Below are 27169 nucleotides of genomic sequence, written 5' to 3'. Positions count from 1 at the left end.
CAGCAGAAGCGACCGGCCCGCTCCTCTGGTCGGCGTTCTGTGGCTGGAGCCGCGCATCAGGGAGGGGGTACTGTCATGTCTACTCCCGCTCCCCCTCTCGAGGTGCTCGATGTTGCCAGTTTACTCATTATTACGCACACCTTCCACAATTGTTATGAGTACCTGCGCCTCATGAGACTCACCTGGACTCCATCACCTCCCTGATCACCTCCCCTATATCTATCACTCCCTTTGGGAGTTATTGCATTATTGACTCTGTTTCTGTGTTTCATGTCTGTATGCTACTAGTGTTTCTTGTTTTGTTCCGTTATTTATTAAATTCACTCCCTGTACTTGCTTCCCGATTCTTAGTTTATACGTTACACCCCAATCCCAGAGTTGTTGTGGTTGTGCTGACTGGTGCTGGTCTGGTCCTCATCTGTGGGCATTGGGGTAAAAATGCAGGCTGTGCTGGGCTAGGGCTCGCCCTCCTCCATGAGCGCGGGGTTCCAATGGACGCTGTTGTTCGGTAGCTGGCCATCATACGTGGGCGAGGGGGTCCCACTAGGTAGGCTGTATCTGTCCTCCTCGGGACTATCCTAAGGAACACATTTTTGGGGGGGAATGTACACTGAACAAAAATATAAACACAACATGTAAAGTGTTGCTCCTGTTTCATGTGCTGAAATAAAATATCCCAGAAATGTTACATAGGTTTTTTCTCAAATTTTTGGGCACAAATTTGTTTTCATCCCTGTTAGTGAGCATTTCTCCTTTGCCAAGATAATCCACCCACCTGACAGGTGTGGCATATCAAGAAGCTGATTAAYCAGCATGATCATTACACAAGTGCACCTTGTGCTGGGGACAGTAAAAGACCATAAACTGCCTCCAACTTCGTTTTAGATAATTTGGCAGTACATCCAACCGACCTCACAACCGCACACCTCCCCACGTGTAACCATGCCAGCGCAGGACCTCCACATCTGGCTTCTTCAACTGCAGGATCGTCTGAGGGAAGGGGGGTGGGTGGGTGCTGAGGAGTATTTCTGTCTGTAATAAAGCCCTTTATTGGGGAAAAYCTCATTCTGATTGGCTGGGCCTGGCTTCCCAGTGGATGGGCCTGGCTGCCAACTGWGTGGGCCCATGGCTGTACCKCTGCCCAGTCATGTGAAATCCATAGATTAGGCCCTAATGAATTCATTTCAATTGATTGATTTCTTTCTATGAACTGTAACTCAGTAAAATCATTGTAATTGTTTTATGTTGCGTTTATATTTTTGTTCAGTATAGCTACATACCCACACTTTCATATCAAAGCAGCAGGATCTGATCTTATGTGAACAAGTTGCTTCAATTGATGTTTATTTACCTGGGAGTTCAAGCTGGATACAGAGGCTCTCTGCTTATATGGGGCACCAGAAAGTGCAGTATCTGAAAGATGAAGATTTGTCATCCCGTGCCCCTTCCATTAGCACTACCCAAGGGCGCCGCCTTCCTGGCCTTGGTGTAATGTGTCCTGTCTTCCATCTTGTTTCCACTGAAAGTAAAAGCAAAGGGGAAATATTGAACAGTGTTTTCATGAGGAAAGAGCACGATCTTCTGCAAATCATTCAAGCTTTATGGACTTTGAGCCAATCTCTTCAAAGTCAAGTTGTCAGCCGCTYTGGAGCATTGTGATTCTACAAGTGGAAATGTCAGGGTCGTCTCTATCAAGTAGGTACACCTTTTGTTCTAGCAAGAGAAGGAAAGGCCTCCTACTGTGATAAGTACCTTACGGCAGTCAGATTCCCGGTGTGTTTCACACTTTAGGAGCTGGACAATTTCTCTTTAAACTTCTGACAAAACTCTTTTGGTGACCAGTTTTTAACTCACAACTTGCAAAATATGTAGTAGCTTGTCTCTCCGTRGACCAAGTTCATATGCATTTGCTCTGCACAGTATCTATTAATGGTCTTTAATGCAATTTGACACTGTATTTATGCATTCAAAATGTGCTTTGAATAATATTTTTTTATGAATGCGTGTCCATTTTCACTGTATGGATCCCACACCATGACATTTCCAACATAACTACTTCACACAGCCCCTCCGCCTTGGTCGGTTAGCAATTTGCCTTTTAAGCACAATGCATTGTGGGATCCAACTGTTTAATCCTGGGGCATTAGAAAGGAGGATACATTCCTGCTGGCAAAAGAATTGCCCTCTCGCTACGGAGGTGACTCGGGAACATCCCAATTACCACTCTTACCAGACCTCTGCCATCACTCTTMAGAGTGGAAGGAAGACTACCTTGTTAAAGAAGGGGTGGAGGAAGAAGAGCGAGTGATTTGACCTTGGCCATCTGTCTGTAGGAGAGTGCCGATAGGACAAATGCGACGTGCATGTAAAGCAGCAGGTCCCGTCTGAATGCAGACTCACTGCCATGCTCCACCACGCACTGCATGGTCATACTGCCAGGCCAGCCCTGCAGCAGACAGGATGATATAAGGTCTGACAAGAGCGATCAATATTTGAACAGATATGAATCCCCAATAATGACTTTTGAGGTGTATTTGAAATTATGTGGATCTGGGCTGAACAACAAGCGTGACATCAATCATTACACACTCYTCCTCTTTTAGCCCACAGCTCTGAGGGGAAGGAGGGGAAGGCGGGGAAGGAGGGCCAGTAGAGAGGGGTTGGACTGGTTATCTCAGTATTCAAAGTCAAAATAATGTACTTCTGTATTCCTCCCCAGGAGTGGAAATCAATGGGAAAACTTTGCAGAGCTCCTGGACTGTCCATGCTGTGTTGGCAGGCAGGGTGTGCGTGCTGTTGGACAAAGACTGGTTTCTTTTTTTACTGCCGTGTGTGTGTGTGGAGTTTATATTGTCTGATATGTTTGTTTGTTTCACTAGAGCAGCAGGTAACACAGACCCCCGTCTTTGTCCTAACGAGTCCCTCTCGACTCTCCAAATGCAACATTGACTGAACAGCTACTGTTTTTCACTATGAGTGTGTGTGTGTGTGTGTGTGTGTGTGTGTGTATCTGTGTCTGTGCACTGCATTCGTCTTTGCTTTTGTGTCAGTGTTTCTGTGATAGTGGATTATCTGGACGCATGCCGGAGGCTCAGTGTGTTATGACTAGTGGTGTAACGGTACACGTATTACCGACACATTCGTATGGGGTCCTCGGTTTGGTCCGAACTGTGAACCCGAATGAATACATGAACAAATACACACATATCATACATACATATATGTATATATACAGTACCAGTCAAAAGTTTGGACACACCTACTCATTCAAGGATTTTTCTTTATTTTTTACTATTTTATACATTGAAGAATCATAGTGAATGCATCAAAACTATGAAACAACACATATGGAATCATGTAGTAAGCAAAAAAGTGTTAAACAAATCAAAATATATTTTATATTASAGATTCTTCAAAGTAACCACCCTTTACCTTGATGACAGCTTTGCACTTGTTGGCTGCTTTTCCTTCACTCTGCGGTCCAACTCATCCCAAACCATCTCAATTGGGTTGTGTTTGGGGGATTATGGAGGCCAGGTCATCTGATGCAGCAGTCCATCATTCTCCTTCTTGGTCAAATAGCACTTACACAGCCTAAAGGTGTGTTGGGTCATTGTCCTGTTGAAAAACAAATGATAATCCCACTAAGCGCAAACCAGATGGGATTCTAAATAAATCATAGACAGTTTCACCAGCAAAGCACCCCCACACCATCACACCTCCTCCTCCATGCTTCACTGTGGGAACCACACATGCGGAGATCATCCGTTCACCTACTCTGCGTCTCAAAAAGACATGGCGGTTGGAACCCAAAATCTCAAATTTGGTCTCATCAGACCAAAGGACAGATTTCCACCTGTCTAATGTCCATTGCTTGTGTTTCTTGGCCCAAGCAAGTCTCTTCTTCTCATTGGTATCCTTTAGTAGTGGTTTCTTTTCAGCAATTCGACCATGAACGCCTGATTCACGCAGTCTCCTCTTAACAGTTGATGTTGAGGTTTGTCTGTTACTTGTACTCTGTGAAGCATTTGTTTGGGCTGTAATTTCTGAGGCTGGTAACTCTAATGAACTTATCCTCTGCAGCAGAGGTAACTTTGGGTCTTCCTTTCCTGTGGCAGTCCTCATGAGAGCCAGTTTCATTATAGCGCTTGATGGTTTTTCKGACTGCACTTGAAGAAACTTACAACGTTCTTGAAATGTTTCATATTGACTGACCTTCATSTCCTATAGTAAGGGTGGACTGTCGTTTCTCTTTGCTTATTTGAGCTGTTCTTGCCATAATATGGACTTGGTCTTTTACCAAATAGGGCTATCTTCTGTATATCTCCCCTACCTTGTCACAACACAACTGATTAGCTCAAACGCATTAAGCAGGAAAGGATTTCCACAAGTTAACTTTTAACAAGGCACACCTGTTAATTGAAATGCATTCCAGGAAATTCATTCCTCATGAATCTGGTTGAGAGAATGCCAGGAATGTGCAAAGCTGTCATCAACGCAAAGGGTGGCTACTCAAATATCAAATATGTTTTTATTTGTTTAACACTTTTTTGGTTACTACATGATTCCAAATGTGTAATTTCATGGTTTTGATGTCTTCACTATTATTGTACAATGTATAACATACTACAAATAAAGACAAACCTTTGAATGAGTAGGTGTGTCTAAACTTTTGACCGGTACTGTATATGCTATGCTTATGCTGTGTTGTATGCCCCTTGAGTAAATCTGAYKTGAAAAAACCATTGAAGGCATCGTATCTCTTGAAATACATATTTCAACTATAAGAGAAAGTGATATCCACATTGGGTCCTGGGGCAAATCTTAATGCATTGCCTATATCCCTGTGGAGCACATCATTGATTTGTCTGTGGTTCATAGTAGTAGTTGTAGATGATTGAATTGTGCTGAATATACGACGCATTAGGTGTGTTCTCCAAGGGTGATATTCTGACACCGGAAGTGTTCGTTTCCTATTTTAACCACAAACAGCCATAAATAAGACCGTAATGCGTCCGAGACTGGATATTTACGGCCGATCTAATCAGAGATAAATAGAAATCTCTCACCAATTTATTGACAGGATGCATAATTTATTGGACGTTTGTTTATAAATCACCACACAGAGTTGTATTTCTGTGGTATTTACTCATATGTCCCTAAGGTCACCATCTCACAGTTCACCTTTCCACTCTTCTGTCCACAGGATTCTCAGTAACAACAAGATCTCACTACTGAGAAACGCCTCCTTCTTTGGCCTGACAATCCTGGAGAAACTGTAAGTAAGCCATCTGCTGCAGGGAATTTTTCTGTTTGTCCTCCCCTGAGCCATAATAGCTGTCATCATGAAAATGACCCTGCCTGCGCTGTGGAAGGGACAGTGCAAAGGGACAGCCATGGGAGCTAGGGTAACGCTCAAGGGGCGGTTGTTGTTAATGCTAGCCCAAATCAAGTCGTTGACTGCATCCACCTTCAAGCCACCACACTTAACCTCAATTGCCTGAGTCAATGTCTTAAAATGCATAATACATAAATTGTAAGTCGGTACAATTTGGCTTTGTAATGTGATGGGGCACTGATTGTGATGATAACTCTGCTGTCAGTTGAGATGTCACCGTGGTCTGCATACAAATTAATTTCTAAGTCAAATTTCTCCTTGTGGCCAATAAAGTATATCATATCATATATACAGTATATATAATATATGTGACCCACCACCTGGATTCAGTCCTACAGCATGTAGCAAATTTTGAAATGGTGTGTTTTACATTGGATAAATTGGATTTACAGTAGATAAAATTAGAGATGGTATATCATACACTGCAATTGAGGAAAAATGGGAAAGTCAATCTGCTTTGAAAGTTGATAAACTTGTAACCCCACTTTTMAGAAAATGGCCCTTGTYTGTTTTGGTACACCTACTGGAGAGCTTTACTTTGTTCTACACCCATTCAACATCGTTCACTCCCTCTTAAGCCTTAGCCCCACCCATCTCTTTAAGGATACCCATGTGGGGCCATGTGCTAAACAGAGTGAGTAGTGTAGTAAATAACCAATGATTTCAAGACTGAAAGTGGTCAAAGTAGTAGCATACAATAAGGAAAAACTCCAGGTAAAAATACACTGTTAGCTAGTACTTGGCCTATATCCTAATCTGACTTTGATGCAGGTCATGTTGTTCTTCACATTACCATCTCTGGTAAACACACACTATGTCAAATAAAATCTAAGTTTATTTGTCACATGCACAGGATACAGAAGGTGTAAACGATACAGTGAAATTATTACTTGCATAGATGCAAAAATGGAAAGTGTCCAGATAAAAATATTGTATAAATATTTTATAATTATAAGATGACACTTACCCAGACACACTTGTCTAAATTGATGGGTCATGTGAAGGAAATTATATAACCACCTCCCCCAGCCACATCCACCTAAATGGATGGGTCACTATTGTCTAGACATGTACACGTGTTCATGAAATACAATAGAGGGGCCTAATCACCCCCAGACACACCTGGCTAACTTGATGGGTCATGTAATCATCTGGCGAAGTGGAGTCTTTTGTTTAGACAAATAGCTAGCTAGCTATATGTTTGTAATGTTTGTATTGGTAGTAGTATGAGTTGGGATTATGCTAGCTAGCTAAACAAAGAACCGGGATAATCCCAACTCATACTATTACCAATACAAACATTGTCATAGCTGGAGTATGAATCTGCAGGAAGCTAAAGCTAACCAACTAGGTTCAGTGTTGGTTAGCTAACATTAGGCTATAACTAGCAATGCAAATGGGTTTCTGATTCGAATAATATTACTACTCAGATCATACATGTAATGTTAGCTAGTGAGCCAGCAAGCTAATGTTAGCTAGCTAGCTAACAGTACGCTTTAACTTGCAATGAAAACAACTTTCTGACAAAATTAGAAAATTAGAAACTACATCTGAAAATGTAGCTAGACTCTTACCCATATACATGGATGAATGCTTCACGGCAGACTGMAACCATTTAACTCTGTTTTGTTTGTAGSTACATCTTMTTTYGCCAGTGTGTCAAGTCCTTCCAGTTCACACTCACTGTTGCGTGTGCAGAAAGTAGCCCATCACAACTTTTTCGAACTGATCTGTCGATAGCGCCTGCTAAATTCAGGGCATCAATGTTGTTGAGAAAAGTAGCAAAACTTTTGTAGTTCTCGATGGCTCACGTTATATCTTTCAAAAACGCTGTGGTAGAAAGGACTATTAACACATACTGAGCAGCTCACGTTATAGACAGAAGCAWGCTATATGGCAGACCAATCCAAACMTATCTCCCGGCATGTCCAGCCCATTAATTATCTAYGCCAATCATAGCTATCGGGAAGGTACCTATCTTTTAAATCAATTAGGCTTGTAATAAAACATTGTCTTTGTATTTACAGATGGAATACAAGTTTGTTATTAAGGCACATGAAAGTTCACATGTTCCAGAAGGCATTTCTGCCAAAACATAAAAAAAAAGAAAAAAATGAAGACGTTCAAATGACTCTCCTGTGATGTATTGACGTGTGAGATATGCCTAACTTCCTGAAACGGATCACATGTGTGTGTATATATATACAGTATATATATACAGTGCCTTCTGAAAGTATTCAGACCCCTTGACATTTTTTGTTGTTGTTACATTACAGTCTTAATCTCAAAGGGATTAAATAACTACAAATCSTCAGCAATCTACACCGATCACTGTACCTGTACACAGCCTATCTGTAAATAGCACGCCCAACTACCTCATCCCCATARTGTTATTTCTTTTTTTTTGCTCTTTTGCACCCCAGTATTTCTACTTGCACATCATCATAATTTGCACATCTATCATTCCAGTGTTTAATTGCTAAATTGTAATTATTTCGCCTCTATGGCCTATTTATTGCCTTACCTCCCTAATCTTACTACATTTGCACACACTGTACATAGATTTTTCTATTGTGTTATTGACTGTARGTTTGTTTATCCCATGTGTAACTAACTCTGTTGTTTTTGTCGCACTGCTTTGCTTTATCTTGACCAGGTCGCAGTTGTAAATAAGAACTTGTTCTCAACTGGCCTACCTGGTAAATAAAGGTGAAAATAAATGTTTAAAAATAATAAAATAATAAACACATAATGACAAGCGAAAACAGTTTTTTGAATTTTTTGCAAATGTTAAAAAAATGAAAAGACACAAATACATTATTTACATAAGTATTCAGACCTTTGCTATGAGACTCGAAATTGAGCTCAGGTGCATCCTGTTTCCATTGATCATCCTTGAGATGTTTCTACAACTTGTTTGGAGTCCACTTGTGGTGAATTCAATTGATTGGACATGATTTGGAAAGGCACACACCTGTCTATATAAGGTCCCAGTTGACAGTCATGTCAGAGCAAAAAACCAAGCCATGAGGTCAAAGGAATTGTCCGTAGGGCTCCAAGAACAGGATTGTGTCGAGGCACAGATCTGGGGAAGGGTACCAAAACATTTCTGTAGCATTGAAGTTTCCAGAGAACACAGTGGCCTCCATCATTCTTAAATGGAAGAAGTTTGGAACCACCAAGACTCTTCCTAGAGCTGGCCGCCCAGCCAAACTGAGCAATCGGGGGAGAAGGGCCTTGGTCAGGGAGGTGACCAAGAACCCGATGGTCACTCTGACAGAGCTCTAGAGATCCTTTGTGGAGATGGGAGAACCTTCCAGAAGGAAAACCATCTCTGCAGCACTCTACCAATCAGGCCTTTATGTTAGTGGCCAGACGGGAACCACTCTACAGCAAAAGGCACAAAACTGCCCTCTTGGAGTTTGCCAAAAGGCACCTGAAGACTCTCAGACCATGAGAAACAAGATTCTCTGGTCTGATGAAACCAGAATTAAACTCGTTGGTCTGAATGCCATGCATCACATCTGGAGGAAACCTTACACCATCCCTACGGTGAAGCGTGGTGGTGGCAGCATCATGCTGTGAGGATGCAGGGACTGGGAGACTAGTCAGCATTGAGGTAAAGATGAACGGAGCAAGGTATGAAGAGATCCTTGACAAAAACCTGCTCCAGTGCGCTCAAAACCTCAGACTGGAGCGAAGGTTCATCTTCCAACAGGACAATGACCCTAAGCACACAGCCAAGACAACGCACAAGTGACTTCGGGACAAGTCTCGGAATGTCCTTGAGTGGCCCAGCCAGAGCCTGGACTTGAACCCGATCGAACATTTCTGGAGAGGACTGAAAATAGCTGTGCAGCAACGCTCCCCATATAACCTGATAGAGCTTGAGAGTATTTGTAGAGAAGAATGGGAGAAACTCCCCAAATACTGGTGTGCCAAGCTTGTAGCGTCATACCCAAGAAGACTGGAGGCTGTAATCGCTGCCAATGGTGCTTCAACAAAGTTCTGAGTAAAGGGTCTGAATACTTACATTTTTTTACAAGAACTTCTAAAAACCTCTTTTTGCTTTGTCATTATGGGGTATTGTGTGTAGATTGATGAGGGGGAAAATTATAATTTACCCCCAGGGGTATGCGCAATGCCATTGGGGGTACGCCAAATAAAAATGTAATTGACATTTACATTTTTAAAGTTTTTTATTTTTTTATTTTTTTCACATTTTCAAACAGTCCATTTATATTTTCTAATGGGGCTATACATTTGGGTGAGGTTTTTTTCTTGCCTGAGTAGTCTCATTTCACTGCCAAAAATAAAAATAGTGTGTAGTGTTCAGCGAAATAACAACACAATGTCAAATACAGGTAGCCTAGTCAAATAATTAACATCCAATCACATTAACCATTACTCTCTTGCGGCAATTCCACTAACAGTCAGTATGTAGCCAAACGTAGCTGCTGCTCATTCCATTTGCTCGAAAATGGATAAATGGTAAAGAAAAGTAGGGCCTGCACCTGTCGACAACACAAATTGTTCTGCTCCACGAGCACATCCAATGCTAGCATCAGTAATTCTACATTTGTTGTTAGCCCAGCTAGCGTGGACACTGACAGTTGTGAATCTGATGCAGCTGAAGAGCTACTGCCCCCTTACCCGGGAAAGCACCGAACAACAGACAGGGACGTTGGATCATCGAAGAGGCGCAAATGTGATGAGAACTACATTGATTTGGGGTTCACTTATATTGGGAGTAGTGCCTTTCCTCAGCCACAGTGGGATATATGTACAAAAGTACTATCTCACAACTCAATGAAACGCAGACATTCAGAAACAAAACATGCCAATTTGGAAAATAAGCCACGTGATTTTTTTTTGCTAGAATTAAGACGACTTTCGAGTAGTAAGACATGTATAAAAGCAACAGATACCATTAATAAGAAAGGGCTAGAAGCGTGTTATATGGTGAGCTACTGAGTGGCTAGGACAGGCAAGCCCCATACTATTGTGGAGGACTTAATTCTTCCTGCTGCCGCGGATATGGCTGGGACAATGCTGGGGGAAAAGGCCAAAAACTAAACAGACAATGACTTCATCAAACAACACTGTTTCACGACGCATCAGTGACATGGCAGGAGATGTTTTGAAACAATAACTGCTTCGCATACAAGCCAGTGAATTCTATGAGTTACAGCTGGATGAGTCAACAGACGTGGCTGGCCTGGCAGAGCTCCTAGTACATGTCCATTACGTTTATGGGGGGTCAATTAAGGAAGACAGGCTCTTCTGCAAACCACTGCAAGCCAGGACAACAGGAGAGGATATTTTTAAAGTACTGGACAGCTTTGTGACATCAAATGGACTTTGGTGGTCTAGATGTGTTGGTGCAAAAGCCATGACAGGGAGACATAGTGGAGTGGTAACGCGTGTGCAAGCAGTTGCTCCCGATGCCACTTGGGTACACTGCAGCATCCACTGAGAGGCTCTTGCTGCCAAGGGAATGCCTGACAGCTTGAAATACATTTTGGACACTACAGTGAAAATGGTTAACTTTGTTAATGCAAGGCCCCTGAACTCTTGTGTATTTTCTGCTCTATGCAATGATATGGGCAGCGACCATGTAACGCTTTTACACCATACAGAATTGCGCTGGTTATCAAGGGGCAAAGTATTGACATGTTTTTTTTTATTGAGAGACAAGCTTAAAGTTTTCTTTACTTACCATCATTTTCACTTGTCTGACCGCTTGCATGATGCCGAGTTTCTCACACGACTGGCCTATCTMMGTGATGTTTTTACTCGCCTGAATGATCTGAAACTAAGATTACAGGGACTCTCCACAACTATTTTCAATGTGCGGGACAAAATTGAGGCTATGATTAAGAAGTTGGAGCTCTTCTCTGTCTACATTAGCAAGGACAACCCACAGGTCTTTCCATCATTGTATGATTTTTGGTGTGCAAATGAACTCAAGCTTACAGACAATGTCAAATGTGATATAGCGAAGCACCTGAGTGAGTTGGGTGCGCAATTACGCAGGTACTTTCCCGAAACGGATGACACAAACAACTGGATTCATTATCCCTTTCATACCCTGCCTCTAGTCCACTTACCGATATCTGAACAAGAGGGCCTCATCGAAATTGCAACAAGCGGTTCTGTGAAAATTGTATTTAATCAGAACCCACTGCCAGATTTCTGGATTGGGCAGCGCTCAGAGTTTCTTGCCTTGGCAAATCATGCTGTTAAGACACTGATGCCCTTTGCAACCACGTGCCTATGTGAGAGTGGATTCTCGGCCCTCACTAGCATGAAAATTAAATACAGGCACAGACTGTGTGGAAAGGATTTAAGACTGAGACTCTCTCCAATACAACCCAACATTGCAGAGTTATGTGCATCCTTTCAAGCACACCCTTCTCATTAACCTGTGGTGAGTTATTCACCATTTTTGATGAACAAATAAGGTTTTATATGTAAGATGGCTAAATATAGAGCAAAATTATTGATTATTATTATTTGTGCCCTGGTCCTATAAGAGCTCTTTGTCACTTCCCACGAGCCGGTTTGTGACAAAAACTCACTCTCATTCTTATGTTTAATAAATGTATCGTATAGTGTGTCAGGCTTATAATGATGGCGAAAAACAACATTTGAGAGTGCGCTGACCCTGGTGCAAGAGGGGGTACACAGCTGGAGGTTGACTGTTTATAGGGGTACGGGACTATAAAAAGTTTGGGAACCACTGCTCTYCAACATTACGAATAATCTTCCAGCGATCACACACTGGTTAATATTCAATGTTGCATACAGTGTCTCTACTGGATGTCGTAGAATCCTGTTTCGTGCTTAACCCTTGACATTCCATTCCAATTTGATGAGTAATCCKTTTCTTTATCCCTCATGTCTTTTAATGATGACCCTCCCTGTACTGTTTAGAGAATGATGTCATCGGTCTCAGTGTGATTGAGTTGTGCCATTAAGGACTGACCCTCTGATGATATACCCCGCTGATTTGATGSATAGACAATAGCTACTGGTCCAGATCCAGGTCAAGGTTCTTCATCTATTCTGTGACTTTTGACCTCATGGCTGCCAGCTGTAGCTATTGGCAGCGCCTGCCGCCTGTGCTCTTACGAGCGGTGGGTGCCAAAGCACTGCTTGCAGGTGCCCTTAGTGAGTGGGCTGTGGCGGCCAGCTGTTGCAAAGTCTGCCGTTTGGCACCCAGAGGGCCGTGGTGCTGACTAACAAGCTTACCCAGCACAGTCTGTGATGCTACTCTACCACACTGTGACCAGAGTCCTCATTACTGTACCCTGGATCTGGAAYAAAGAGGATGTATCTAGACACATTAGGATGAGGCTGAGCTGATGATTATGCAGCATATTGCTTGGTTACTCAAGCATTTGAGGGTCTGGCATGCATGCACCATCTGTGCTGCTGTGTTGTGTGGACTCTACCACTGTGAGTGTAACAGAGTGTCCCATTACTGTACCCTGGAACTGGAAGAGGAGCAGAGGTAGTTGGACATATTAGAATGACACTGGGCTGATGATTATACAGCACATTTCCTGGTGATTACTCACTAATTTGAGGGCATGGAATATGGTTCTGATCGTTTTGAAGATGATATCATGGTATGATTATTGAGCTGCTGCCTATGTACCATTGATTGGCATATATTTGCAACCACTTGCTCAAAATTGAGATTTATGTTCGTTGCAATCCTTTTGCCTTTTATGTCACCCATGCTGCAATATGTAGATATCTTTCACCACATCAGAGAAGAGATGTGTTGGGTGGTGGCCTGGGCTCATTATATGTCAAAGTGGGTCAGATTTATAGSATGCATATGAACAAAGCACACCATACATATGTCATGAMTTGACGATTTACCAGTTCAATGCTTTCCCACAATGTAAACTATCCCCATTCCATATAATTACATTTCCTTGAATCCTATGTCGTCACATTGAGAATTCAGTAATAGTATGACCTAAGTAGCATGTAGCAGGCTTGGCATTCAGGCCAAAGAATCTTGTTTCTCATGGTTTGAGAGTCTTTAGGTGGCTTTTGGAAAACTCCAAGTGGGCTGTCCTGTGTCTTTTACTGAGTAGTGGCTTCCGTCTGGCAACTCTACCATAAAGGCCTGATTGGTGGAGTGCAGCAGAGATGGTTGTCCTTCTGGAAGGTTCACCCATCTTCACGGAGGAACTCTGGAGCTCTGTTAGACTGACCATCAGATTCTTGGTCACCTCCCTGACCACGCACTTCCCCCCTGATTGCTCAGTTTGGCCGGGAGGTTAGCTGTAGGAAGAGTCTTAGTGCTTCCAAACTTATTCCATTTAAGAATAATGGAGTTCTTGGGGATCTTCAATGCTGGATACATTTTCTGGTACCCTTCCCCAGATCTGTTTCTCGACAAAATCCTCTCTCGGAGCTCTACGGACAATTCCTTCAACCTCATAACTTTGGTTTTTCCTCTGACATGCACTGTCAACTGTGGGCCTTATATAGGCAGGTGTGTGCCTTTCCAAATCATGTCCAATCAATTGAATTTACCACAGGTAGTATCATGACTCAGGATATGACCCAGATGCAGATACGGGAGGCGGATAGTACAGTTCTCAGATAATTTATTAAAACACGGGGCAGGCAAAGGGCAGGTCGAGGACAGGCAGAGGTTTGTGATCAGGTCAGAGTCAGGCAGGTACAGGATGGCAGGCAGGCTTGGGGTCAGGGCAGGCAGAATGGTCAGAACCGGGAAAAACTAGGAAACAGAACATGAGAAACAGGAAGATGGGAAAGCATGCTGGTAAGACCTGAGAAGACAAGACAAACTGGGAACAGAGAAACAGAGAACACAGGTATAAATACACAAGGGATAATGGGGCAAATTGGCGATACCTGGAGGGGGGTGGAGACAAACACAAAGACAAGTGAAACAGATCAGGGTGTGACAGGTAGACTTAATAAAATAAAATAATGTTGTGCAAAATGTTTTTAAAGGTTTGTTGAAATGTATGATTTTTTAAATATAAATTATAGAATATGGCTGTAACGTAACAAAATGTGGAAGAAGTCAAGGGGTCTGAGTACATTCCGAATGTACAGTGCCTTCGGAAAGTATTCAGACCCTTGACTTCTTCCACATTTTGTTACGTTACAGCCATATTCTAAAATAGATTAAATTTTTAAAATCCTCAGCAATCTACACACAATACCCCATAATGACAAAGCGTTAACAGTAACAGAAATATGATATTTACATAAGTATTCAGACCCTTTGCTATGAGACACGAAACTGAGCTCAGGTGGATCCTGTTGCCATTGATCATCCTTGAGATGTTCCTACAACTTGATTGGAATCCACCTATGGTAAATTCAATTGATTGGACATGAATTGGAAAGGCACACACCTGTCTATGTAAGGTCCCACAGATGACAGTGCATGTCAAAGTAAAAACCAAGCCATGCGGTCAAAGGAATTGTCCGTAGAGCTCAGAGACAGGATTGTGTCGAGGCACAGATCTGGGGAAGGGTACCAAAAAATGTCTGCAGCATTGAAGGTCCGCAAGAACACAGTGGCCTCCATCATTATTAAATGGAAGAAGTTTGGAACCACCAAGACTCTCCCTAGAGCTGGCCGCCCGGCCAAACTGAGCAATCGGGGGAGAAGGGCCTTGGTCAGTGAGGTGATCAAGAACCCGATGGTCACTCTGACAGAGCTCTGGGGTTTCTCTGTGGATATGGCCTTTTTGGTAGAGTGGCCGGATGGAAGCCACTCCTCAGTAAAAGGGACATGACAGCCCGCTTGGAGTTTGCCAAAAGGCATCTAAAGACTCCCAGACTATAAGAAAGAAGATTCTCTGGTCTGATGAATCCAAGATTAAACTATTTGACCTGAATTCCAAGTGTCACGTCTGGAGGAATCCTGGCACCATCCCTACTGTGAATAAGGTTTGATGCCAGGTGCGCGTGATGATTGTTGGTTAGCCGGTGGTTAGTAAACCAGCGACMTCGAAAGCCGGAGGGGAGGAGCGGGAGRAGACATGACACCCTTGACCTTTTCCCACATTAGATTTTTTGTCGGTGGCCRACACYCAATGCCCCATAATGTCAAAGGGGAATTATATTTTGCTTTTGCTTTTTACAAATTAATAAMAAATGAAAAGCTGAACTGTCTTGAGGAAATAAGTATTCAACCCCTTTGTTGTGGCAAGSATAAATACAGTTGAAGTCGGAAGTGTACATACACTTAGGTTGGAGTCATTAAAACTTGTTTTTCAACCACTCCACAAATGTCTTGTTAACAAACTCTTGTTTTGGCAAGTCGGTTAGGACATCTACTTTGTGCATGACACAAGTAATTTTTTCAACAATTGTTTACAGACAGATTATTTCACTTATAATTCACTGTATCGCAATTCCAGTGGGTCAGACGTTTACATACACTAAGTTGACTGTGCCTTTAAACAGCTTGGAAAATTCCAGGAAATGATGTCATGGCTTTAGAAGCTTCTGATAGGCTAATTGACATCATTTGAGTCAATTGGAGGTGTACCTGTGGATGTATTTCAAGGCCTAACTTCAAACTCAGTGCCTCTTTGCTTGACATCATGGGCAAATCAAAAGAAATCAGCCAAGACCTCAGAAAAAAAATTGTAGACCTCCACAAGTCTGGTTCATCTTTGGGAGCAATTTCCAAACACCTGCAGGTACAACGTTCATCTGTACAAACAATAGTACGCAAGTATAAACACCATGGGACCACACAGCCGTCATACCGCTCAGGAAGGAGACGTGTTCTGTCTCCTAGAGATGAACGTACTTTGGTACGAAAAMTGGAAATCAATCCTAGAACAACTGCAAAAGACCTTGTGAAGATGCTGAAGGAAACAGGTACAAAAGTATCTATATCCACAGTTAATCAAGTCCTATATCGACAGAACCTGAAAGGCCGCTCAGCAAGGAAGAAGCCACTGCTCCAAAACCGCCATAAAAAAGCCAGACTACGGTTTGCAACTGCAAATGGGGACAAAGATCGTACTTTTTTGAGAAATGTCCTCTGGTCTGATGAAACAAAAATAGAACAGTTTGGCATTAATGACCACGGGGGTGGCAGCATCATGTTGTGGGGGTGCTTTGCTGCAGGAGGGACTGGTGCACTTCACAAAATAGATGGCATCATGTTGAAAGAAAATGATGTGGATATATTGAAGCAACATCTCAAGACATCAGTCAGGAAGTTAAAGCTTGGTCACAAATGGGTCTTCTAAACGCCCAATGACCCCAAGCATACTTCCAAAGTTGTGGCAAAATGGCTTAAGGACAACAAAGTCAAGGTATTGGAGTGGCCATCACAAAGCCCTGACCTCAATCTGATAGAAAATGTGTGGGCAGAACTGAAAAAGCATGTGTGGGCAAGGAGGCCTACAAACCTGACTCCGTTACACCAGCTCTGTCAGGAGGAATGGGCCAAAATTCACCTAACTTATTGTAGGAAGCTTGTGGAAGGCTACCCGAAACGTTTGACCCAAGTTAAACAATTTAAAGGCAATGCTACCAAATACTAATTGAGTTTATGTAAACTTCTGACCCACTGGGAATGTGATGAAAGAAATAAAAGCTGAAAGAAATATTTCTCTCTGCTATTATTCTGACATTTCACATTCTTAAAATAAAGTGGTGATCCTAACTGACCTAAGACAGTGAGTTTTTACTATTATTAAATGTCAGGAATTGTTAAAAACTGAGTTTAAATGTATTTGGCTAAGGTGTATGTAAACTTCCGACTTCAACTGTAAGTTTAGGAGTTGGCTTAACAAGTCACATAATAAGTTGCATGTGCAATAATAGTGTTTAATATGATTTTTGAATGACTACCTATTTTCTTTACCCCACACATACAATTGTCTGTAAGGTCCCCCAGTCCAGCAGTGAATCTCAAACACAGATTCAAACACGAAGACCAGGGAAGTTTTCCAATGGCTCGCAAAGAAGGGCCCCTATTGGTAAATGGGTTTTAAAAAATGCAGACACTGAATATCACTTTGAGCATGGTGAAGTTATAAATTACTCTTTTGATACACCAAGTCACTACAAAGATATAGCCGTCCTTCCTAACTCAGTTGCCATAGACGAAGGAAACCACTCAGGGATTTCAGCATGGTGACTTTAAAACAGTTACGGACTTATTGGCTTAGATAGGAGAAAACTGAGGATGGATCAATAACATTGTAGTTACTCCACAATACTAACCTAATTGACTGAGTGAAAATAAAGAAGACTTTTAACAGAATAACAATATTCAAGGCACTAGAGTAATACTGCAAAGAAATATGCAAAGAAATTCACATTCTGTACTGAATACAAAGTATTATGTTTGGGCCAAATCTAATACYACACGTTACTGAGTACCACTCTCCATATTTTCAAGCATAGTAGTGGCTGCATCATGTTATGGGTATGTTTGTAATCATTAAGGACTGTGGAGTTTTTCAGGATAAAAAATTAACAGAATGGAGCTAAGCACAAGCAAAATCATGGAGGAAAACCTGGTTCAGTCTGCTTTCCACAAGACACTGGGAGATGAATTCATCTTTCAGCAGGACAATAATGTAAAACACAAGGCCAGATCTTCACTGGAGTTGCTTACGAAGAAGACAGTGAATGTTCCTGAGTGGCCGAGTTACAATTTTGACTTAAATCTACTTGAAAATCTATGGCAAGACCTGAAAATGTTTTTTTAGCAATGATCAACAACCAACTTGACAGAGCTTTAAGAATTTTAATGTGCAAATATTGTACAATCCAGGTATAGAAAGCTCTTAGAGAGTTACCCAGAAAGATTCACAGCTGTAATTGCTGCACATGTGCAAATGGAACACAATGTGATTCTAACATGTATTGACTCATGAGGTTAACATTGTAGAATACTAGTGAAGACATCCATACTATGAAATAACTCATATGGAATCATGTACTGTAGTAACCAAAAAAGTGTTAAACAAATCAAAATATATTTTATATTTTAGCCACCCTTTGCCTTGATGTCAGCTTTGCACACTCTTGGCATTTTTTTAACCAACTTCACCTGGAATGCTTTTCCAACAGTCTTGAAGGAGTTCCCACATATGCTGAGCACTTGTTGGCTGCTTTTTCTTCACTCTGCGGTCCAACTCATCAAAATAAATTCTCAATTGGTTTGAGATCAGGTGATTGTGGAGGCCAGGTCATCTAATGCAGCAATCCATCACTCTCCTTCTTGGTCAAATAGTCCGTACACAACCTGGAGGTGTGTTGGGTCATTGTCCTGTTGAAAAACAAATGATAGTCCCACTAAGCGCAAACCAGATGGGATGGCTTATCGCTGCAGAATGCTGTGGTAGCCATGCTGGTTAAGTGTGCCTTGAATTCTAAATAAACCGCTGACAGTGTCACCAGCATGCTTTACGGTGGGAACAACAGATCATCCGTTCACCAACTCAAAGTCTCACAAAGACACGGCGGTTGGAACCAAAAATCGTACATTTGGACTCATCAGACCAAACGACAGATTTCCAGCGGTCTAATGTCCATTGCTCTTGGCCCAAGCAAGTCTCTTCATCTTATTGGTGACCTTTAGTAGTGGTTTCTTTGCAGCAATTCGACCATGAAGGCCTGATTCACGCGGTCTCTTCTGAACACTTGATGTTGAGACGTGTCTGTTACTTGAACTCTGTGAAGCATTTATTTGGGCTTTCTGAGGATGGTAACTCTAATAAACTTATCCTCTGCAGAAGAGGTAACTCTGGGTCTTCATTCCTGTGGCAAAAATGACAAAAAAAACTCAATTTTAATCCCACTTTTTAACGCAAAAAAAAATATGTAAAAAGTGAAAAAAAAAGTCTAAATACTTTCTGAAGGCACTGTATGTGATAGTATGTGCCATAAATCAATCTGCATTGACTGCCCAACAGCCATTTACTGAAGAGAGAACATTGTTTTGGCCACTCAGTTAAAACCTTGACCAACATTTCCTTTGTGACATGATGAGTAGATAAGTGACGAGAGGCAGAGAGATGGAGTAGAGCGAGATGACCTCACCTCTGGGACGTCATCAGAATGCAGGGTGGCGACTGCCATTTKTCACTCTGTAAATGTATGCCAGGAGGGTGACTTGTCCTCTAAAGTTTGCTCTTATTGTTTTCTGTTGGAGACATACTGACATTTTCCCACACCTCTTTAAGGTAGTGTCTCCTTGGATATTGATTAATGAATGTATTCCAGATCCTTGAAGGACAAATCACTCTGCCTGGCTGTGTATATATATGTATATATGAGCAATATAGCAACAGATTCTGAACTAGGGATGGGCATGAGTAATCAACTATGCAAATGAGCGTCAACGCTTTAACCAGAGATCCCATTTTTCAAGTACATCTAAACTATTTGGTGGAATGTGCTTTGTGGCTGCCTGAACCGGAAAGGGAAATTTTCGCCCAATTCTTCAAAAATGGTGTCAAGTGTTCCATTTCTACATGTGCATTTGCGGGGCACAACAAAAAAGAAACCAAGCCAAGCGCCACACAATTCTTCACCCTAAATTCACTTTCCCTTCCATGTCTCATTCACTCAATTGCGTTCCGATCGCTCCCTACACACAACCAGTGTGCTGAGTGCGCTCACCAACTCCAGTCTAACTGATGGGATACACAAGCCAAAGTCCTTTCCAAATGAAGATAGTTTTATCACAAATTCAAAATGGACTGGTTGATTGATTGAGCTGCAGTTGCCATTTAGAATTGGTTAGCCTAGGCTAAAACCCCCCCAAACCATAGACTGGTTCCACACTGAAAATACACAAAACATTAGTTTAATAAAGACAAAGAGCGTATTTTTATCAGAATCATTTAGCCTAGGCCTCCTCATCAAACGGATATCGTAGCCGTAATTCATCACCATTCGGTGTTCAATGTGGAATTATGAATCCATGTTTAAACTTCCGAAGAACAGGCAGAATAAACTAAATCGTATATCTGTATATCGAAAAMAAGACAGCTTTCGTCTTGTAACCCTGAAAAAATGGGTTCAACGCACTAAATTGAGCCCTTTTCAAATGAGCACTCTTTGAGAATAACTGCCCCAGACTCGATATGTGCATCACATCGCAGAGGCAACTTTTTTTCATTTGGAAAAACATTCTGTTCTATTTTATTCTGTTTTKAAATTGGTATCTTGACTCTGATAAGGACTCGGGAAATAAGAGCATCTTGTATGCTAAATTAACAAAGCACAGCCATAGGCTTCTACAAGCGAGCGCCACTGCTGAGGTTACTGCTTTTTGAAGATTGTGTTCCACGTTAAACTATAACCAGTTGATATTACGGTTTCATAAATTAAATTAATCTTCAACGGCACGTTTTTATTGACTGAATATATATATAGGGCAGTTTAGCAATAAGAATTTGTTAACTGTAATGGTTATAATAAATTAAGCATTGTCTCGCGCTGTTGGCATAGGCCTAGATAAATGAGCACATTTCTTTCCAGTGCGGGCCAAGTGCAATTTTGTTCACAATGGATTAAAAAATATATATACATATTCAAGGGATCATGTGACTGTAGGATTTATTAACCTGCTTCCTGGGTTAATGTTCTATAATAATTAAGAGGGCAGGGAAGCGATTTAATTGACTCTGAATTGATGAATGCTTTGATGTCAAAGATGTACTTGATTGAGTATGGCAAATTGAAGCAAATCCATGCAATTACATACAGCAACATATTTAACGTGATGATATATAACGCAGTTCTTTCAGGTATCGTACATTCAAGCCAGAGAATACAATGCATGCATTTTAAAGGTTCCAAGTGCTGTTTTGATATGGCAGGGTTTTTCAGAGCTGTTTAATGTGAGTCAGTTGCAGGGTCACAGATGAGGTTAAAAGTGATAGCGCTCTGGGCCTGCTGATTTACCGAGCAGCCTTTGAAAACACAAGAGGCCGATTTCTCTTTCTCTTCATTGTTGGCTCAGTCATGCCTGGTCTCAGTGGTTCTCTCTGCGAGGCCATCTATCAACTCTGTTTTTCAGCCTAAAAAGAGAAGAGCGTTCCTTCCCCCTTGCATATGATCTTTCAAAATGGTTATGATTGAAAATTAGAACAGCATGATTCATTTGAAATATTTGTAACAGTTTCCAGACAGGAAGTGTTGGAAATCACCATTGGTTTGCAGTTATTCTATATAACAGGGTTAAATTCGAAATTAATTAAGCAATACATATCATAGAAGAAGTACAGTATGTTCTTACACTAAACAAAAATATAAAGCAACATGCAATAATTTAAACGATTTTACAGATATGCACCTGTTGGTCACAGACACCTTTAAAAAAAGGTAAGCGCTTGGATCAGAAAACCTGTATCTCGTGTGACCACCATTTGCCTCATGCAGCGTGACACATCTCCTTTGCATGAAGTTGATCAGGCTGTTGATTGTGACCTGTGTAATGTTGTCCCAATCCTCTTCAATGGCTGTGCGACGTTGCTGGATATCGGCGGGAACTGGAACACYCTGTCGTACACGTCGATGGTGGCAGATTAATGGCACGGCAATAGGCCTCATGATCTCGTCACAGTATCTCTGTCCGTTCAAATTGCTATCGATAAAATGCAATTGTGTTCTTGTCCATAACTTATCCCTGCCCATACCATAACCCCACCACCACCATGGGGAACTCTATTCACAATGTTGACATCAGAAAACCGCTCGCCCACACATCGCCATAGACGCTGTCTGCCATCTGCCCGATACAGTTGAAACCGGGATTAATACGTGAAGAGCATTCTTCTCCAGCATTCCAGTGGCCATCGAAGGTAATCATTTGCCCACTGAAGCRGGTTATGACGCCAAACMGCAGTCAGGTCAAGACCCTGGTGAGGACGACGAGCATACAGATGAGCTTCCCTGAGATGGAATTTTCTGACAGTTTGTACTAAAATTCTTTGGTTGTSCAAACCCCCAGTTTCATCAGCTGTCCAGGTGACTGGTCTCAGATGATCCCACGGGTGAAGAAGCTGGATGTGGAGGTCCTGGGCTTGCATGGTTAAACGTGGTCTGCGGTTGTGAGGCCGGTTGGATGTACAGCCAAATTCTCTAAAACAACGTTGGAGGCGGCTTAAGGTAGAGAWATTAACATTAAATTCTCTGGCAACAGCTCTGGTGGACATTCCTGCAGTCAGCATGCCAATTGCACGCTCTCTCAAAACATGAGACATCTGTGGCATTGTGTTGTGTGACAAAACGGCACATTTTAGAGTGGCCTTTTATTGTCCCCAGCACAAGGTACACCTGTGTAATGATCATGCTGTTTAATCAGCTTGTTGATATGCCACACCTGTCAGGGGGATGGATTATCTTGGCAAAGGAGAAATGCTCACTAACAGGGATGTAAACAAATTTGTAAACAAAATTTGAGAGAAATAAGCATTTTGTGCGTATTGAAAAATGTTGAGATCTTTAATTTCAGCTCACTTTACATGTTGCGTTTATATTTTTGTCCAGTATAGCTCAGGTTTTGTAGCACAGTAGTTTGTCGTTTGACAAATGTCACACCACTCCAAAGATCTACATACTTTTCTCAGGAGGGGAGGAAGATGGGGAGTCGCAAAAAATATGGAATTATAGTAGGCCACTATTAGTTAAGGTTGAATGTTTGGGTCCTTAGTGAGCCGCCAATAAAGTAATCCAAAGGAAACACTGCATGAACACACCTAAAGCATTCCAAGTCCTGTTAGCTAAGCTTCCAGGAATAAATTGCTCTGGAGTTGCGTCTGAGAAGAATTTAGTCATCGTTTGGGTTGGAAATAGAGTGGCGAAGTACTGAAAGAGCAAAGAATTTCTCACACTTACTCTCTAAAGGAGGAATAACTTCTTAAAGGCCAGGTGCAGTCAAACATGAATTCACTGTCTTTTATACATATTTCCACACTGAGGTTGGAATAATACTTTGAAATTGTGAAAATGATGATAATGGCCTTTTAGTGTAATATGTGTTTGAAAAGAACAACTGAAATTTCAGCCTGTTTTGGTGGGATGGAGTTTTGGCCTGCCTAGTGACATCACCAGGTGGTAAATTAGTTAATATAGCAATAAATAAGAGAGTTCCAAACCTCTCTGCCAATAACAGCTAGTTTTCAGTTTTCCTTTCCACACTCAGAACACTCCCAGACAGTTCTAGCTAAATTCTTGCTTGAAAAATTGCTCTTTGCATAAGAAGCTATTTTTGTTTCTTTTTGACAATAATAATAAAAAAAAAAAAAAAAACAGTAACAGTAAGATTCTTAGTTGTTACCCAGAAATGATGTGATGTCGAGATAAAAACGGCTGCGTTGGACAAATAACATATCTTAAATGTTATGAAAATATAAACGTCTATACCCACAAAAGTGTGGGCCATTGACATAGGTTCCATCAACAGGTAGTATTTATTTGTCATGCATTTATTATTAATGCATGATGGTTGGTCCCGCCAGAGTGCTCTGATGTCATTTTCTTGTATGTTATTAATGGAAGCCCAGTGCCTTTTGATGCTCTGGCAGTGGTTGCTACTACTGTCACATCGCATACACTCAGTCGCTCTAATTGGACTGAACTSTTTTACTTATCCCTCTTTTACTCTCCTCCGAGAGATCTCAAAGCATATTTATTTACATTAGGTGGTTATCCATCCTACTTAGATGTGTATGATCTAATTTGAAGTGTCTGATGAGACATTTCTTCCTGACAGCTTGTTTCCTCAGTGGAAGAGCAAATTGACCCAGGATATGTAATATGAACAAACTAGTTATAACTGTACCATGGAGAATGAGAAGGGATGTAATCTCAGTTTCAATATGTTCTTATCAAATCCCAGTCAAATTAGCATGTTTGTGTTGCTGTATTGTTCTGAGCTGTGCATTCATGGTTGGATTGGAATACAGTATGAGCATTCAAGAGAAGAAGATGAGGACCAAGGTGCAGCGTGTCCACCTCAGTCTTGGCCCACTTAGGTGGCGCCTCTGGAGCGGAGACCCTCGCAGCGGACCCGGACTGAAGACCCTCGTAGAGGGCGCCACTGGACTGAGGGGGGCCTCTGGACTGAGGGGCTGCGATTCTGGCAGCTCCGGAGTGACGGGCGGCTCTGGCGCCTCCGGACTGACGGGCGGCTCTGGCAGCTCCGTACTGACGGGCGGCTCTGGCAGCTCCGGACTGACGGGCGGCTCTGGCAGCTCCGGACTGACGGGCGGCTCTGGCAGCTCCGGACTGAAGGGCGAACCTGGAGGGAGGAGACGGAGAGACAGCCTGGTGCGTGGGGATGCCACAGGGCCCACCAGGCTGGAGAGACCTACAGGAGGCTTGGTACGTCCGGTGGAGGAGGCAACGGATAGACCAGGCTGTGGGGGAGCACTCGAGCCCTGGTGCGCAGCCTTGGCACCACTCCTCCAGGCTGGATGACCACTTTAGCCCGGACCCTCCAGAGTACAGGCACAGGTCGAACCAGGCTGTGGGGGAGCACTGGAGATCTGGTGCATACCACACGCACCTCTCCCTTAGGCTCAATMCCCACATTTGCCCGGCACGGGCGGAGGGCAGGCATAGGGTGAACTGCACCCTCCCAARGCCCTGGAGACACAGTACGCAGCGCCGGTGCAGGATACCCTGGGCCGAAACGGCGCACCGGAGACCAAACGCGCTGCACAGGCACAATCCGCCCTGGCTGGATGCCCACTCTCGCATGGCACTTGCGGGGGGCTGGCATATAGCACTCTGGGCTATGAGCCCGCATTGGCGATACTGTGCGCTTCATCGCATAACACGGTGTCTGACCAGTGCCACGCCGCTTCCGGTAAGCACYGGGAGTTGGCTCAGGTCTCTCGCCTGACTCTGCTAATCTCCCCGTGCTGCCTCTCGTGCCTGTTGCGCTGCCGTGCTAACTCCTCATAGTGTCTCCGCTCAGCCTTAYCTGCCTCCAATTCCTCCTGCGGACGGCGATACTCCCCAGCCTGTGCCCAGGGTCCCTTTCCGTCCAAAATCTCCTCCCATGTCCATGAGTCCAGATAACGCTGCTGCTCCTCACCACGCTGCTTGGTCCGTTTGTGGTGGGTAGTTCTGTCACGYCATTCAAGAGAAGAAGATGAGMACCAAGGTGCAGCGTGTTGCGTGTTCATATTTAATTAAATAACAACCGAACACTAAACACGAAAATGACAAAATAATAACCGAAACAGTTCTGTCTGGTACAGATACGAAACAAAAAACAACTACCCACAAACACTGGTTGGAACAGGCTACCTAYGTATAGCTCCCAATCAGAGACAACGATAGACAGCTGCCTCTGATTGGGAACCACACCAGGCCAYACACATAGAAACACAARAACATAGAAAAAAGAACATAGACTGCCCACCCTAGTCACACCATGGCCTAACCAAAATAGAGAATAAAAAGCCTCTCTATAGCCAGGGCGTGACAGGGGGTCTGTGGTGTCCAATGCAGTCCCACCTTGAGAGGAAGCAGTTTTCCATTGTTAGGCTACATAGTGGCCTTTTCCTCTCTGTCAGAGACTGCTCTCTACTCCCATTAGGGTAAATCCATTTGAATTCAAAACATTTTTGACAGAACATCTTTTGATTTGAACAAAACCTGTAAAAGTGCCCGTTTTGAAAGTGCTCAGAAAGGGACTTTTTGGACCTGAATTCCAAAACATTCAAAAGATAAAGGTGATCAAAGTTGACCCATTTTGCATACCCCACCAAACCATGAGACATCCATGACTTGATCACAGGAAAAGATCAACGGTTGACATTGATATCATTTATAGCTGCTTTAAACAAAACTTCCCGGGGCGAACCGACCAAATTCACGTAGAAATGTAAGTTATAGATCTGTCATTCTCATTAAAAGCAGGTCTAAGAAGCAGTATATATGTACTACTGTATGTGCGCTATTTCTATGTTTCCTGGTCTTAAGTTTAGTTTTTGCTTCTTTAACTTACGGTTTAGTTGGTACAATGATTCTCTACACTGTACTTGCTTGTTTTGCTATTAGAATTTGAGCAACCAGGAAATGGCGGAGCGATTTCTGCACAGTGCATCTTTTAAAGCTTACAAAAAAGGGTTGTCAAAATATTTATAGTTTCAGGAAAAATATGTTTTTGAATCAAAATAAACCTTTAACGTCAATTATCTAAAAACGTWTTTTTCCCTTCATATTTGAATATGTTGTAACTTAGACCCTATTRTACATTGTCTAAGGCTTTTGTGTTGTGCCCTCCATGTTCTTACAGGGTGGGTTTCAGATTTTGGCTGATAAATGTACTAAAATGGGAATGACATTTACATTTCTACTTTCAAATGGTACCACAAAGATGGTTGGAGGTCCACACATCTGAGAATGTTGACTTGAAGTGGGATATCTGTTGTTTTAAATTATACTAGGAAACCTATTGAACTCATAGAAATATAGATAGTAGAATAGACATGACCATTTAAGTTGACATTCAACAGTGGGTCGACCAGTGGTCATCTTTGTGGTAGTAATGATAAGTAAACATTTCCATTCAATTTCAATTTCAATCGTGTACCAGCTAAATTGCAGTGGTCTGAAGGGATAGGTCCATTCTATTAATTATATTTATATGATTTAAATGCCACCCACCCTGTATTCAAGAGCATGTTGTGTCTCYACCGAGGACGTGCACAACACAAAAACCTCAAATGATGTGAAATAMGGTCTTAGCTACAACAGTTT

The 27169-nt window shown here is 42.3% G+C and overlaps 1 protein-coding gene across 1 annotated transcript in view; it reads left to right on the top strand.

The window, feature by feature from the left end:
- The window catches only part of LOC111951994 (adhesion G protein-coupled receptor A3-like), a 150349-nt gene that overhangs the window by 51389 nt on the left and 71791 nt on the right, over window positions 1–27169 (top strand). The window contains exon 2 of the mRNA XM_023970395.3: window positions 5207–5278. Within this exon, the coding sequence (XP_023826163.2) occupies window positions 5207–5278 (72 nt within the window). The remainder of the gene's footprint in view (window positions 1–5206; window positions 5279–27169) is intronic.

Source organism: Salvelinus sp. IW2-2015, linkage group LG25 (assembly GCF_002910315.2).
Source record: "Salvelinus sp. IW2-2015 linkage group LG25, ASM291031v2, whole genome shotgun sequence".
Taxonomy (NCBI): domain Eukaryota; kingdom Metazoa; phylum Chordata; class Actinopteri; order Salmoniformes; family Salmonidae; genus Salvelinus; species Salvelinus sp. IW2-2015.
This window is presented reverse-complemented; position numbering and strand designations above follow the sequence as displayed.